This window comes from Indicator indicator, chromosome 23 (genome assembly GCF_027791375.1).
Source record: "Indicator indicator isolate 239-I01 chromosome 23, UM_Iind_1.1, whole genome shotgun sequence".
Classification (NCBI taxonomy): Eukaryota; Metazoa; Chordata; class Aves; order Piciformes; family Indicatoridae; genus Indicator; species Indicator indicator.
The window spans coordinates 12,387,039-12,402,865 of NC_072032.1; the positions used below are offsets into that span (position 1 = coordinate 12,387,039).

Consider the following 15,827-nt stretch of genomic DNA (forward strand, 5'->3'; position numbering starts at 1 on the left):
TTAGAGCTGAGCTGTACAAACCTTCCGTGCTCCTTGTTAAAAGTGACGAGAAAAGCGCAGAGGTCGCTGCAGCGGCATCCTGGCAGCCCAGTTATGATGGTGACAACCACCTGAAACACAGGGAGCAGATAAGCAGGGGGCCAGCCTGAGGACTAGAAATGAGCTACAACAGTTGCACAGACAGAAGGCTGCTGTCCTGATAAAATCCAAATTTAAGAGCCACTGGCCCCAGTAACAGCAAGATAGTGTGGAACTGTTGTGCTTATGCAGTTATTCAGATCAGCATCATTTTGTAACAACATGTTTTCTCTTGGCTTTCATACCTGAAATGCTGTAAAGGATAATGAATAAATACAGCAAACAGCACTAGAAAACCATTTACATTGAAATCTAGTCTGCATTGTAAGTATTAATGCAACTGTCAGACTAAACACTGCAAGAGACACCCCAGAGGTTACATTTCCTGTGTTGGAAAGGGCTCATTCAAATACAAAGAACAGTATTTGAGCAAAGTGGTTCCCAAAGTGTTGGTGTAGGGCAGTCTTGTCAAATACAAAGAGAAGCTTTGAGTTTCTGATACTGAACCAAGCATGCAATACACAAAATTTCTTCCAGCCAAGCTGCATTTTGAGTGGGATTGGTCAGAAGCTGCACTTACGTGACAGCTCTAACATGCTATCACGAAGCACTTCTGTCTTCCTTGTGTGTCCTTCTTGTGGATTTGGACAGGGATGACAGCAAAGAAACCCTGCAAAGCAGTCAGAGCACCTCTCCCAGGGGTATCTAGACATTTCTACACTGTGTACTGGAGGCTGCTACAGAAGGAAGCAAATGAGCTCAGGAGGAAACATGACTAAGACAATTCTCTGTACTGAACCTGACCAGTTCTGTCACCCTGGTAACCAGTCTTCACAGCTCATCAGCCTGCTACTCACAAATTGCCTCTTCAAGTTCCTAACTATGTGGTATTTGAAGACAGCCATCTGCAGACTATTTCTATCCTATTTGTGTTCCCCAGGGTTCAGTACTGGGTCCAGTGTGGGCAGCAGGTCAAGGGAGGTTCTCCTCCTCCTCTGCCCTACTGAGGCCACATCTGGAGTACTCAGTCCAGTTCTGAGCTCCCCAGTTCGAGACAGGGAACTACTGGAGAGAGTCCAGGGAAGGCTACAAAGATGCTGAGAGGCCTGGAGCATCTCTGTGAGGAGTTAAGGCTGAGATCCCTGGGGCTGTTGAGCCTGGAGAAGAGCAGCCTGAGGCAACCTGCTTTAGCAGGGAGTTGGACTGAATGATCCCCAGAGGTCTCTTCCAACCCTCACCATGCTGGGACTCTGGGATTTTTCTTTTATTTGTTTGTTGTTGTTTTTTTTTAATATACACAGTAACAGTTACACCAACAGTAAAATCAGATTTAAAACCATTCATAAAGGAATATTAATTTATACTTAATGTAATTAAATGTTGGTACGGTCTCTGAGCCAGATCCCAGGAAATAAGTCTGCTACCATACTGCAATATCCAAAGAGAACTACTCAATTCCTTCTGCTTTGCCCTTCTTTCTTACAGCAGATTTCAAATGCTGGAAAGTTACAGGGAAATATTTTCTCTGCAAACGCTATTTAAAGCACTCCTTAAGTCTGACAATTGTTATTAGCCCTATAGAGAACTGAGTGTTCTACAGATAATATCAGTAAATGTTAAATATCATGTGCTACCTCCATGCTATTTAAAGGACTTTTATGTTCCAGAGAACAATTCAGTTAAATTATTCAGCAATTCATAAAAACAAGCTCCTGCTTCAGGGCTAAGTCTCTCTGGACATCAGAGAAAACTGTTCGCTTGAAGATCTATACTTCATTTTCTGCCTTTATTCTAGCAGGCTGGAGGGCCATTAGCACTTCCAAAGGACTGTTTAAAGGAAGGAAACAAAAATAGAAAATGTAAGTAATGTAATCAGAAAAACAGGGCAGAACAACTTATTGTAAGAAACAGACTTGCAGTAAGTTGAGTGTGAAGTGGTGGCACTGGAGGAGGATGCAGAGAGCACAGACAAACATACTTCAGTACATTATCTGCAACACGACTCATGACAGACAGAATATTTGTTCAATATTCTACAGCAGGAATAGGAAGTATTGCTGGGTTGCTTTCTTACCTTCTCACTTTCTGCCTTGCTCTCAGAAATGATGTCTGACTGTTGCAGCAAAATAGGAAGATGTGCTCTCATTATTGGCTCGTGACTGACGCTGCTGACTGTAAAATGCTGCACAAACCTTGAAAAAAAAGTTAATTATTTTCTTACAATCAAGAGGAAAAGATTTCGTTAAGATAAATAGTTGGGAAAGGACTAAAATAAGATTAAGAGGCCAAACAGAGGTTTCCTAGAAAGTAAATAACTCAGTTCAGAATAAAAATACCCAGTATGAAGACAGTTATTAAAGAAGCAAATTTTAGTACATACCCCAAAATATTTTTGTATTATTTCTGACAAAACTGACCCCTTGAAAGACAAAATTTCTCACCTCTCTAATTCTGGAAGGGCAGCAGATATTTTCAGCTCCCTGTATCTTTCCCCAGAAGGAAAAGACGAGGCAGTAAATATCTTCTGAACACTGGAATGCCTGAAACAAGGAAATTCATTCTCTGGTTAGTTAAAGGAGAAGCCCAGAAATTAATCTGCTTTAAATAAGATGACTACATATTACCTAGAACCAAAAAATGGAGTGTTGCACTACAAATCCAATGATTCCTTTTTGAGTCAGTACCAAGACCCTTAGGGAGTGACAGCATCATCCTGAGTGCAGACAGTGCACACAGTGAATGTGCAACTGCTCTGCAGTCAGTGGCATCAACTTACAGTCTCTTTTGTTCCACAGACAGGAATTCTTCCTTGACATCCCTTAAAGACACTCCTGAGTTGATCTGGTTTTGCCATGAAGAATAAACCTGCAACAAACCAGACACGTGCAGAAGTGTCATCATTGTGAAAAACTCATTTCAATAGGTTTAGGAATTTGTTTTGCTCACCTAAAGGAATATGTGCATGTCAACTAGGAGTTAAATAGCTCACAATACTGGTATGGCTGCAACAGTTGTGTGTTCAGTGATGGGCTCCACAGTTCAAGAGAGACATGGAACTACTGGAGAGAGTCTAGCAGAGGCTATGAAGATGCTGAGGGGCCTGGAACATCTCTGTGAGAAGGAAAGGCTGAGAGACTTGGGGCTGTCTAGCCTGGAGAAGAGCAGCCCCAGGGGGGGATCTGATCAGTTCTGATCAATAGCTAAAGGGTGAGGGGCAGGAGGATGGGATCAGACTCTTGTCAGTGGTGCCCAGTGACAGGACAAGGGGCAATGGGCACAGACTGGAACTCAGGAGGTTCCATCTGAACTTTCATGAGGAAAAACTTCTTTGCTGTGAGGGTGCTGGAGTCCTGCAGCAGGCTGCCCAGAGAGGTTGTGGAGTCTCCTTCTCTGGAGAGATTCCCAACCCACCTGAACATTGTCATCCTGGACCCCAAGCAGGGGTATGGAAGAGATGACCTCCCTTCTAACCTCCAGCATTCTGTGGTTCCTTGATCGAAAATATGGAAGAAGCCCTCACAGCTCAGATTTTGTAAGCTTCTCTTTGGCTGAGCTAGAACTGCTTTAAGAAGCAACCTTTCTGAAATGTTCCTGTTTTCCCTCCAAAAATCCTTGAAAAAAAAATTTACCCACTAAAGTAAGAGTATCAGTCACAGCTATCTTTTAATCATAGAGTGCTTCACTGAATAAAAATACTTCATCTCTATAATCCAAGTGCTATACAGCAGGGAGGGAATTCATAGCAGTCCCCTTTAAGGAGCATTGCAATTTTCATGAGGTAAGACTGCAGCAATCATTGCTAGAAATTGAAGAGAAACTGTTCCATCACAAAAGAAAAAGGGAACCCTTCGTTTCTCTAGGCAACAGCCTTTTGGCTGGCATCCTATTGCTCGAGCCAAGCCACATTCATCTGAATGGCACTCTGAACCTAGAAATCAGTCAGATGAATCACACAGCCCTTTCAGAGCTCGGTATTTCCCTTCTTTTAACAAGCAAAGGCAACAGCCATTGTCATTGCTCACAATAATCTGCTGCAAGACAAAACTGGGGGAGGAAAGACTGCTTTCCATTAACAAACTGGCATCCCAAACACAATGGTACTGAGATAAGAAGCCATCAAAATAAAGTAAACTTTTGATATTAACAAAGACATCATTGCTTGTGTAGGAGGATCCAGGCAATCAGACAAATAACCACTCAAATCCATGTGTTAGAGGCTAGGGAAAAAGCCTACAAGGGATGGAAACCACTGGTGAAGGGATGCAAAGAAGAAAATTGTCAGTAGAAAATTGTACTCTTCACAAGTCAGGGTGCTAGGGATGAAATGAAAACACAGGTCAGGCTGAGACTGAGCTCAGTGGAAATAGATTAGTGTTTTCCTGTTGCTTAATGAACATTTAAAAGAACTGCTATGGCATTAGAGAAGGTGGAGAGAACCAGAGTAATGCATATACTTTAAAGCTAATTTTCCTCCCCTATCAATTAAAGTGAGGATGTGAAACACCGCATCCTGCCTAGGCAGAATCTGCAACCCAGACTCCAGTTCTGTGTGCTCAAAATCTTGCAACTGCCTGAGTTAGAAGGAATTTAGCACACTCAGTTCTGGAGGAATGGGCAATGGTGTTCCCTTTTCAAGAAGGCTGGGAATAACTAAAGCATAGATCCCTGAAGCAAGGTCTCACACCATGTAATTGGAGAAAGGTAAAATCCAAACCTACATTGTAGAGAATCTTTGTATCTACAGGTTTGCAGAATGATGACTTTGTGTGACTTTGATAGAATGCAGACTTGCAGAAAAGATTTTTGGAGGAAGTCAACCAATACCTGCAGTAAATGCTAACAAAACACAATCCTGTGCTTCCATGGCACTCACAATCAGGCACACGCAATCTTAGGAGCAGTTTTCATGGATGAGATAACGTCACCAAGACAAAAGACACATTTCATCTACTTGAACTTGAGGAGAGCCACTGGTATGGTGCCAGATGAGAAATTTTTCAACTGCAGAAACTGAAACTCTGTGTAAAACTGCTTGGCAAAAAGCTAGCTCAAAGCAGGACTGGAATAAATAGCAACAAGGGGAAAAAAAAAGCAGCAGAAAGCTGGGGACAGCCAACAGCAGAGCTGCTTTGGGAAAGCCCTGTGACATCCTTTGCAATGAGTCTGGCTCTGGCTGAAGGGAATTGACAACTGTTTCAGGTAACTAAGTTGGAAGACAGTTTACACAACACTGAGATGCTCCACAGAAAACACAGATCTAACTGTAGTGACAGAGGAAAGAGAAATAAAAAAGGAAAAAAGTAAGGATGACAGCCAGAACAAGCATTTAAACACTACTAGAATCCAGCAGAATCCCACAATTGTTTAGGCTGGAAAAGACCTTTAAGATCAAGTCCAACGTTAACCCAGCACTGCCAAGTCCACACTAAACCATGTCCCTCAGCACCACATCTGCATGACTTTTAAATACCTTCAAGAATAGCGACTTCACCACTGCCCTGGGCCCAGAGCTTGACAATACTTTCTGTGAAGAGATTTTTCCTAACATCCAATATAAATCTGGATAGTAAAAGAGAAAGTAGCTGAAGGAGTTTCTCAGTTAGAGCAGGATCTATTGAATCAAAACAAACCAAGGGTAGGGCACCTCTGAACATTTTCAGGAGGGAATTCATGGCCTCTGTACAAGAAACAAATCCCCTCATCTTGGACACTACAGACCCTTGGGCTCTCTCCAGTCAAAAGAGAGATCAAAAGACAAGTATTACAAGCATCAGAGGAAAAGAGACCTTTTTATAAGCACAGATTCAAAAGGATCTGGTTTTACTTTATTAGGCCAAATGAGCCGGAAGGGATAGATCTGAAATTTCTGTATACTTCAAGGATGGTTGAGCTGGTAGGGCTTAAGAGACACAAAAGTAAACCTAATAAAACAGGCTGAAAATTTAAACCCATACTAAATATTCCAAACCACTCACATAGTGGATCAGCAGGAGGAAACTAAATATTTAAGATAAAAGGAGGAGATGTTTAGTGGTAACATGAATACTACCAGTGAGGATTATTCACTGGGCTAGGTGGTCTTTTCCAGCCCAGCCTCACAGTCACATCCTAAAGCCTTGAGAAGTCCCAAAATCTCCAGGCTCCTTTCCTCAAAAGTGCCATTGTTCTAAAGTGTTGTTTATTAAAAGCCTCTGCATTACAATATATGAAGCCAATCTAAGAGAATAATACACTGCCATGTGGGAGATGTAAAGATGTTAACAGAACTTCCCCAAGGATCCCCAGCCAAATGTGTCTAACCACAAAAGGACACAATGGAAGCTCTGCCACCACACACAGCTGCTGCAGCCAGTTAGACACCAGTGCTGCTTTTCAATTGCAACTACTAGAAAACCAGCTTGCAAAGCACCCACTGGCTTCAGAAGACAAAATGAAAGCACATGGTGAGCATGAAACTTCTACAGTCACTAGAAATGCAGACAGAGTTAAAAGACTCTCACACATGCAAGCTCCTAAGATCAGGAGCAACGATGCTCCTGGGAAGGTCCACATGGCCAGGCAGGGCAGTCCACTCCACAACAGTCTCAAGTCCACAAGGCAGATGCCACAGCTCACACCCTCCCCACCCCAACCAATCCCTTTTGTTTGCACTTTACCTGTGAATAAAAAGCTTTATAAATCTTTGTTTTGGGGAAAAGTGCAATCATCAAAAAGTTGTCTCGGGTATGGAACTCAATTGGGAGGTGAGCAAGCAAGGAACTTTTGAAGTCTATGAAGAGAGCAGCAACAACACTGGTTGAATCCTAGAAAAGGAAGAAACAGGGCAAATTTTAATTAAGTGAAAAAAAAAAGGCTTCATAGATTGAATGGCAGAGAACAGAACTACTGAAAGTCATGGCCAGGCACACACAAAGATCTGAACATTCCTTAGCTTGCAGAACTCAGCTATGGAGACGAAGCCTTCTGAAGTACAGCTCAGATTCTACTTTGCAGCTCTTTAGAGACACCACAGGCTTTAAAACAAGTATCTGAGATTGTTCTAAGCACCTGAACTTCATCTTGTCTTGCAAAAGAAAAGCTTGCATTTCAATATCTACTCTTTTCTCTCCACCAGAAACCAGACCTTCACCACTTTCCTCTGCTGGTGCTTCACAACAAAGCCACCTTCATCTATAGCCACACATCTCCTTTGACACAGATACCTCAGTTCAAGGACAGGGAACAGAGCCACAAAAAATGATTAGGGGAGTGGAATATCTTCCTTATGAGGAGAGACTGAGGGAGCTGGGGCTCTGTAGCTTGGAGAAGTGACCTCATTCATGTTGATAAAGATGTGAAGGGCGAGTGCCAGGAGGCTAGAGCCAGGCTCTGCTTGGTGATGCCCAATGACAGCACAAGGGGCGATGGTGGAAGTTGAGGCACAGGAAGTTCCATGGAAACATGAGGAAACATTTTTTCACTGTGAGGGTGCCAAAACACTGGAACAGGCTGCCCAGGAAGGGCTGTGGAGTCTCCCTCTCTGCACATACTCAAACCCCACCTGGATGTATTCCTGTGTGACCTGTTCTAGGTGATCCTGCTCTGGTAGGGGGGTTGGACTGGATGATCTTTCAAGGTCCTTTCCAACCCCTAACATTCTGTGATTCTGTAATATCATAGAGCGAAGCACACAGCATCCTAAGTTCTGTACAGTAAAGATGCTTTGATACAGTTTATCAAGACACACAACAGCTACAGAAGAAAAAAAAAAAATCAACCTGGAAGTTTGGTGGCTACAGTGCTGCTTTTTCTTTTACTCCCAGGATGGCTGTTACTAGGCTAGAACAGTGCTGCCTGATGAGATGGGAGATCAATGTTTGACTCTAAGTTTGAGAGGGTTTCTGCTTTAGAGCTTTCATGGTCCAGTTTTGTAAAGAACTTCATGCCTCAAGGACTTCAAGGAGCTCAGGTGGGCAGCTAGGTGCACAGCTTCTCAGAACAGAGAAGGACGCAGCACGTGTTGGGAGTCAGAAGTGCAGCTATCTTCAAGTTGAGAAGAGAGGCATCTAGCAGGCATGGTCATAGAGCTAAGAAACTGCACTTAGCATCACTTCAATCTTTGTATCTTTAACTCCAGTCCTAGCACTCAATCATCCTTTCTTTCCCATCAATATTGCTATTGCAATGACTTTCAGAAAAGGCATACTAGCAATTACCCTGCTTCTCCTGTTACTTCTTAAAGCTCTAAGCTCTCCACCCTGGTATTATGCCAAGTCAGTTGAACAATAAAATGCTCTCTGTCAAGGTTTAGCTTTACACAAAAATCTGGCATCAGTTAAAGATTTTCAGCCAACTCCCATAAATAGCTGGTTTTATGAAAGTGAGTGTCTTGAATCAGACAATAGAAGGAAGGTCAGTGTTAAAATAGCTTCTTAAGCTACCAAGGGGCAATCCATATGATGTACAAGAAAAGGCTGCTAAGGTAGGATTCTCTTCACTGCTGTGTTTTCAGCTCAGTTCAATCACACACTTTTATTGTATTTTACTGGTTTCCTCCATTAGATGATGAAATCATAGCAACACAATGGAGGGCACTGAGCAAACATAAAATACTGTACCTGATGAAAATAGAAACCCAAGGAAACAGAGATTTTGTTAATTTGTTTTTTTTTTTCAGTGCTTAAGAAAACAATAACCAACCAAAACAATCTCTATTCCATTCTGGATGTGTGATGGTTAACCTAGCGTGGCTGCCTTGAAGAGGGGAAAAAACAAGCTGAGTTTCCATCTTTAAGCTAAGTCTCAATCCCCAAGCCAGAAGACCAGACTATTAGTGTGGCAAGTTGGCCAGCTGGAGTGACACAAGGAATGGTAAAAGTCCAAAATGGTAAATGTTAGGTGGAGACTGCAATCACTCAAATATGTATAATTACATCCAACATCTCAGCAGTGCTGCTCAGTATCTAAAGGGCAGGGGGCAAGAGGATGGGGCCAGTGACAGGACAAGGGACAACAGGCACAAACTGGAACCCAAGAGGTTCCATCCAAATTTCTACAAGGAAAAGCTTCTTTCTTCTATGGCTGCTGGAACCCTGGAGCAGGCTGCCCAGAGAGGTTGTGGAGTCTCCTCTGGAGAGATTCCAACCCCACCTGAACATTGTGATCCTGGGCAAGCTGCTGTGGGTGACCCTGCTTTAAGAGAGGGTTGGACTAGATGACCCCCAGAGATCCCTTCCAAACCCCACCATGCTGGGATTCTGGGATTCTGCCCCTTCCTTCCCACTCCTCATCTTGGGAAACATGAACAAGTCATTCCCCTCACCCTGCCAGTTCCACAACGCTCTCTGACAGTAGACAGTCAGTGCTCGTGACCTCTCCAGAGATAAGCAGTGCACTGCCACCAACATTTGCCTCCAAGTTAAACCTGTTTTGCCTAGAAGGCAGCATTTCACCCTCCAATGCACCATATGACTTCTCTACACTCATCACTTAGGACTGCTAGATGCTTTATGAGTTCCATGTTCTGCACGTTCTCTTTCACCATAAAGCAATTTTCCACACTGTTAAGAGCACACTGATAACTCAGCCCAAATCAACATTCTCTCCTGACAGTTTAGCTCTCTCCTCTTGGCAGTTTGGCCAATCAGTAATTGGTTACACCAGCCTCTACCAGAAGTGTAGAGATTTGCATCAGTTACTACAGTTTTACAAACACCCTTGTAAAACTGCACCTGCAATCAGAACTTTGTTCTGCTACCCTAGAGAAGCATCTTTATAAATGGCTTTGAAGCTCCTGACAGTAGGAGCCAAGGAAATACTCACCCCATCATAGAGAGAAATGGAGCTCATGTGGTTCTTTGACATGGAAATGCTGCCACGGTGGGGATCACAAAAGAGAATGCCCTCTGAGAAGAAGTACAATTTGCCTACAATTTGAATGAAAAAGAAGTGTATTAGGTACACATCGACACTGCAGTATCATGTGGGGAATCCCTCCTCTTTCTGAGGGTGAAATCTGTGTTCCTGCAGAGCTTTGTTTTATTTAACATGCAGTAAAGATCTGAGGGAGTATCTAGACAAAGTTCAGAGCACAACCACTCAGACTTTACCATCTCTCACAAGCAAAGGGCAGGAATCATGACTGTGATTGCACTGGATTCAATCTTATCCCCTGGAGTCCACTTTGCCTAAATATCTGTGGCTTGCTTTTTTTTTTTTTTTCTTTTTTTAAGCCAAAAAAATGTCCATCGTGTTGAACTATAAAATTCCAGAAATGTAGAACTGACAGAACAAGAACTTCAGAAAAACTTGCATCCAAACACCTGCAAATACAAAGACTGAACCGAGCTGTTCAGATTTCCAGCAGTGTGGCAACGTACCAAGAACAATGAAAACCTAAACCAAGATGCCACTCTTGCTTTCACTTTGTGACCATGACAATGTTTAAAATCAAGAACCCTTTTTACCTGCAGATATTTATTTTCTTGTGTGTACAGAGACAACTGTTACTGGGCAGCAATCTCCCTGGCAGCTAACAAGCTAGTGACAGCCAAGAGACACATGCCATTTGTTTTATCTCTGCTCCTCCTGCCATCTGACAGACACTTTGGTTCTGAACAAAGCTGCATGAGTTGGGAAAGCAGCTGGAAAATGAGAAACAGGAAGGCTGGATGGCGTGATGCATAAACCCCAAATTCCATCAAAGTGCTACAGACTGACATCAGCAAAAAGCTGATTTTCAACAGTCAGGAAAAAGCCATGACCAAATGACTAAGCAGGGGCTGCCAGCTGGACTTCTGCTACCAGTGCTGGACCATGCATGAAAAGCAGGATCACATCCCATACAGGGAAGCATTTGAGTCAGCAAAAGGGAAAGGTTAAATATTTTCTTTAAAGAAAAAAAAAAAAACCGAAAAAATATAATAAGGGGGTGGGGAAAGGCACTACTTAAGAGTTATATGTGAAAAAACAGCCAGGTTGGATGAAGCCCTGGGCAACCAAGTCTGGTTGAAATGCGTCCTTGCCCATGGCAGGGGGTTGGAGTAGATGATCTCTGAGGTCCCTTCCAACCTGAGCCATTCTAGGATTCTATGAAAAAAGCAGAGCCAAACAGCAAAGTAACTATAACAGAGCTAAATATGACTGTGCACCTAGCTCCTTCTATCAAACAGAGGCACATTTCTGTCACATCTCCCAGACTATCACACTTCACAGAACGTGTCGATGGCAAAAGCCAGGGAACCAGAGAGGCTGACTCTTTTGTAACGGGAAAGCAAGCCAAAATGAGTGTTAATTAATCCAAACTGAAAGGGTTTCTTACAACATGGGAGTCAGTGAATTCTACCAAGAACTACTTGACATCCTCTTTGTATATTTTCCACAAGTGATTAGTCACAAAAGAGTTTAACTGGCAAGGCTGTTGACTCAGGTAACGCAGCAGCTCTATTAGCATGCAAAGGAAAAGGTTTCACAGCCTGAACTCTTTGGGTGCATTTCTGTCACAAATGTACACACCATGCTACAGCAAGACATGAGTGACAGGGAGAGAAGATGAGTGCCTGGCTGACAGCACCTTTCCCACTTCATCTTGTTAGACTACATAGCAGCAGTCTCAGCAAAGCTCAGGTTAGAGCACAGCAAGCTGCCTTGCAGCATACATGAAAGGGAAGGAGATCCAGTTCATTTTCACTTGGCACCTAGGACAGTATCTCATTTGTGGAAGGGTTACATAATAGTCCTTATGTCACCTACTTAGAACTCTCCAGCCCAGGAGTTAGCACAACACTTCATGTCAAAAATCTCCCAAAAAAAGGGAAGAAGTAACTTGCTCCACTAAGCACACACACAACCAGCTTTCACAAAGCCAAAAAGCCTCACCAAAGCAACCCAAATCTCCTCATTTCCCCATTCTCTGGTTGTTTCCTAGGTGAACATGTGCCCAGAGGACTGTGTTGCAAAACATCTGAAGATGATAGTCTGTGTTAACCTCCCTTGTTTAAAACCAGTCCAAGCAGAGCAAAAGCCAGTTCCACCACGGGAAGTTTGCTGTTCCATTTCCTTGCACATCATAATTGACTCTCAACACTGCATTGTGTAACTACAGTTGGTGAGGCTGGAAAAAGACCTCTAAGATCATCAAATCCAATCATTAATGCATCACTGCCAGCTCACCACCAAGGCACGTCCCTCAGCACAACATCTACATGGCTTTTAAATCCCTCCAGGGATGGGGACTCCACCACTGCCCTGGGCAGCCAGACCCAGGTTTTGATTAAACTTTTGGGGAGGACATGTTTCTTAATGTCTGATCTAAAGTTGCCCCAGTGCAACTTGAGGACATTTCCTCTTGTCCTGGATATTAGCAAGAAGTTCTTTAATATGAGGGTAGTGGAACATTGGAATAGGTTGTCCAGGGAAGTGGAGGCCCCATCCCTGAAAACATGCAAGGTTAGGCTTGATGAGCCTGTGAGCAATCTGATCTAGCTGGGAATCTCCCTGCTTAATAGATGAGCTCTGACAGTTCCTCCCAACCCAATGCATTCTATGATTCCAAACCACATCTCACCTTCTGCAGGCATGGCCTGGGGATTGCTGGAACAAATATATGCTCCATCACCTCCAGTGAGCAAAGTGCCCAGAAAAGATTTGTCTTCCTAAAGAGGAAAAGCAAACAGCAGTGTCACAGACTGGATCAAGGACTGCACTCAAATCAAGAGCACTTTCTCATGCTTTTGCCTCAACAGCATCTGTCAGGACTCTTAAAAGAGTTTTAAACTGCACGAACAACTAGTGAAACACAGCATGTCAAGGTCCAGCTTTTAAAGGCACTCCACCCCCGTGTTGGTTTTCCCAGCAGCTATTAAGTTACAATTTATTGTCACAGCCACAAGGCTTTTTGTTTATAGATTGTCAATCTACTGATCTAAAAGTATATTACAGGAAAATAAATCTATTTACAACGAAAATTTCTGGTGACCACAAATTGAGCCACAAATGTGAAACTCATGTGGTTTAAGATGTTCCCAGAGCCCAAATTCTTTCCTTTTTCACAGTGTTTAAAGTGTTCTCCTTTAGACATTTAGCATGCTAAATAAGTTAAAAGCAAGTTGCATGTGGAGTGGCATTGAGTTTTAGGGGCTTTTTGAAACACTCCATGGGTAGGACTTAGGGAGACTTCCATGAAATCGTAGCTTTTTTAGAGCTCTTTTTGCTTCCTGGCTTTTTTCATTCTTTGGAATAAAGAAAAGCTTAAACTTTTACACACAATGTATGCTTTTTGTAGGTCCAAGTTTGAAAGAGACAGGCTAAAACAGGCAAGTCCTTCATAGGAGGGGAGGAACTAACACAGTAAGAGCCTCTTTTGCAACTGTCTTGAATATGGCTTCTTGAAAGTATCACTTCTATAGATTATCAAAAAGGTTTAATTTTACCTTCAATGCATGTTGTGCTTTCTCAGACAGTTTCACATCACTATCTTCAACCTGTAGCCAGAAACAGTTCCCATTTGTATTGTTACTAGAGAAAGCAAGTCTAACAGTAAAGAAGGAACATTAAGGAAGACTCAATGCAAACAGGAACGTTGGGTACCACAGATAGGGCCCTGAGAGCAGAGCACCTCAGAAGACAGCTTTGTGTCACCATGGGACTGAAATAGTTCCCTGAAATATATTCAAGGGGATACACCTCCTGACATTTTGTAGGAGCCAAAAAAGCAGTGTATTTCAGTCTTCTTTTTTACTGCTGTTAAGGTGTTTAAGCAGGACAGATTGTCAAAGGCCATCATGCTGTCCAGCTTCTTAAGATCTATTAGAATCACACCTGGAACACCAAGGACCATCAGATGCCTGGAAGCAGATTTTCTTTCTGTAGGGTCAGGCATTTAAAGCGATCTGAAGTGCCCCACAATCATCAGACTTTTCAAAAGTGCCACTGCAAAAGCCTCAAGCCTTCACACAGCTTAAAACCTGAAGTGGTGAGAATGAACTAATTGAGAACTTTGTGTTATGAATGAGCCTGGTCTCACTTATTAGTTAACCACTTTAAGCCCAAATCCAGAAATCAGAGTAGTATTAATAGATGAATATTCTGTTTCTATGCTCCAGTTCCACACTTTGTCCTCATACACCCATCCTTTCCTAACAACTTTCATTTGTGAATCTGTACAAACAAGTAAGTCTTTGTGTACTAACCAGCCAAGAAGCATATCTTGGGATAGCTGCAGTCAGGATGATGTGGCTGGTCTCTGAACTGATGCTGCCATCTGCAGGGAAGTAAACAGAAAGCAAAACACTACAATGCCATCCACATACTTCAGACTGGTCAATGTGTTACTTCTACAACATGAAACATTTCCTCATTATTTTAAGGACTTTGTAGTGTTTAGTGAGGCTTTCACAGCAGACTAGCTCCCCACAGAGCTGTAATGATACCAAAGAAAACTTGCTTCAGTGTATGGCTGCTTCTGCTTTACCTCCCCCCAAAAGTGTTCCAATTGCCATGGTTAAAAACCCACAGCCTGTCTGAATTTAAGGGCTCTTAAATATTGTTCAGACAACCTCCAAAACTATCTGCCACATGGAAACAGTCTGGAAAATATGCACCTGTCTCAGGTTTTGGAAATCACTCAGGATCATAGATTAGGTTGGGTTGGAAGTAACCTTAAAGATCCAGTTCCAACCCCCTGGCCATGGGCAGGGACACCTCTCACTAGCCTGAGTTTCTCAAGGCCCCATCCAGCCTGGCCTTGAACACCTCCAGGGAGGGAGCATCTTATCCTGTACTTGAAATGCAAGGCTGCTCCAAACCCCAAGGTTTCTAAAAAGCACATCCTTTTTCAGTTTTGTTTCCTCTGTTTCAAACAAAGAACAAATGAAATTAAAACATATCCTACAAAATGAGTCTTACAGCGTGATGCTAATTGCTTCATAAAAACCCAAAACATTTCTTCACTTGAAGAAAATTGAAAAAGGAGACTATTACACTTGATTTTTTTACACCTCAGCCCTGCTGTATCACAAGGCAGCCATAAAACCCAAAGTGAGATTAGCAACTCTTGACACTAAAGATATTCATTCCTAGAAAGCTAAAACATTTAGGTCTTTCAATTAACCCAACAACTTAACCCCATAGTGGTAATACTGGTACTAGTCACTGGAAGCTCTTTTGCTCTTCCATCACACCAAAGCTAAGAGGATGACAACCCTGGTGTGAGGATTTGAAATAGTTACCTTTTTCTTTTACTTGTATCTGGGATGTTAGAAATGACTCTGAAAAGACAACAGATCCCAGGCATCCTCTTCCTGTGAGCAAGTCTGGAATGTCAAATACCATCATAGATGCCTGCAGCAATCAAAGAGTTGAACCGAAATGCAAGAGGAAGCAGAAATTTAGAATCATAGAATTGTTTTGGTTAGAAGAGACCCTTAAGATTTCTGAGTTCGGTCTTTAACCCAGCACCATCAGGTCACCACCAAACCAGGTCCCTCAGCACCACATCTACATCCCCTCCAGGGACAGCAACTACATCACTGCCTTGGGCAGCTTGTTTCAGGGAAGAAATTTTTCCTCATGGCCAACCTAAACCTCCCCTGGCACAACATCAGGCCCTTTCCTCTTGTCCTATCAGTTGTTACCTGGGACAAGAGACCAACCCCCACCTCACTCCAACCTCCTTTCAGGGAGCTGTAGAGAGCAATGAAGTCTCTCCTCAACCTCCTTTCCTCCAGGCTAAATAACCCCAGTTCCCCTCAGCTGCTCCTTACCAGCCCTGT

The 15,827-nt window shown here is 42.9% G+C and overlaps 1 protein-coding gene across 1 annotated transcript in view; it reads right to left on the reverse strand.

Annotated features, from left to right (window-relative positions):
* The window catches only part of DNAAF9 (dynein axonemal assembly factor 9), a 65,542-nt gene that overhangs the window by 15,977 nt on the left and 33,738 nt on the right, over positions 1-15,827 (reverse strand). Inside the window, exons 17-26 of the mRNA XM_054391433.1 lie at positions 15,285-15,396; positions 14,247-14,317; positions 13,488-13,538; positions 12,623-12,710; positions 9,880-9,983; positions 6,735-6,881; positions 2,855-2,943; positions 2,520-2,618; positions 2,153-2,270; positions 22-110 (exon numbers count right to left, since the gene is read on the reverse strand). Of these exons, the coding sequence (XP_054247408.1) occupies positions 22-110; positions 2,153-2,270; positions 2,520-2,618; positions 2,855-2,943; positions 6,735-6,881; positions 9,880-9,983; positions 12,623-12,710; positions 13,488-13,538; positions 14,247-14,317; positions 15,285-15,396 (968 nt within the window). The remainder of the gene's footprint in view (positions 1-21; positions 111-2,152; positions 2,271-2,519; positions 2,619-2,854; positions 2,944-6,734; positions 6,882-9,879; positions 9,984-12,622; positions 12,711-13,487; positions 13,539-14,246; positions 14,318-15,284; positions 15,397-15,827) is intronic.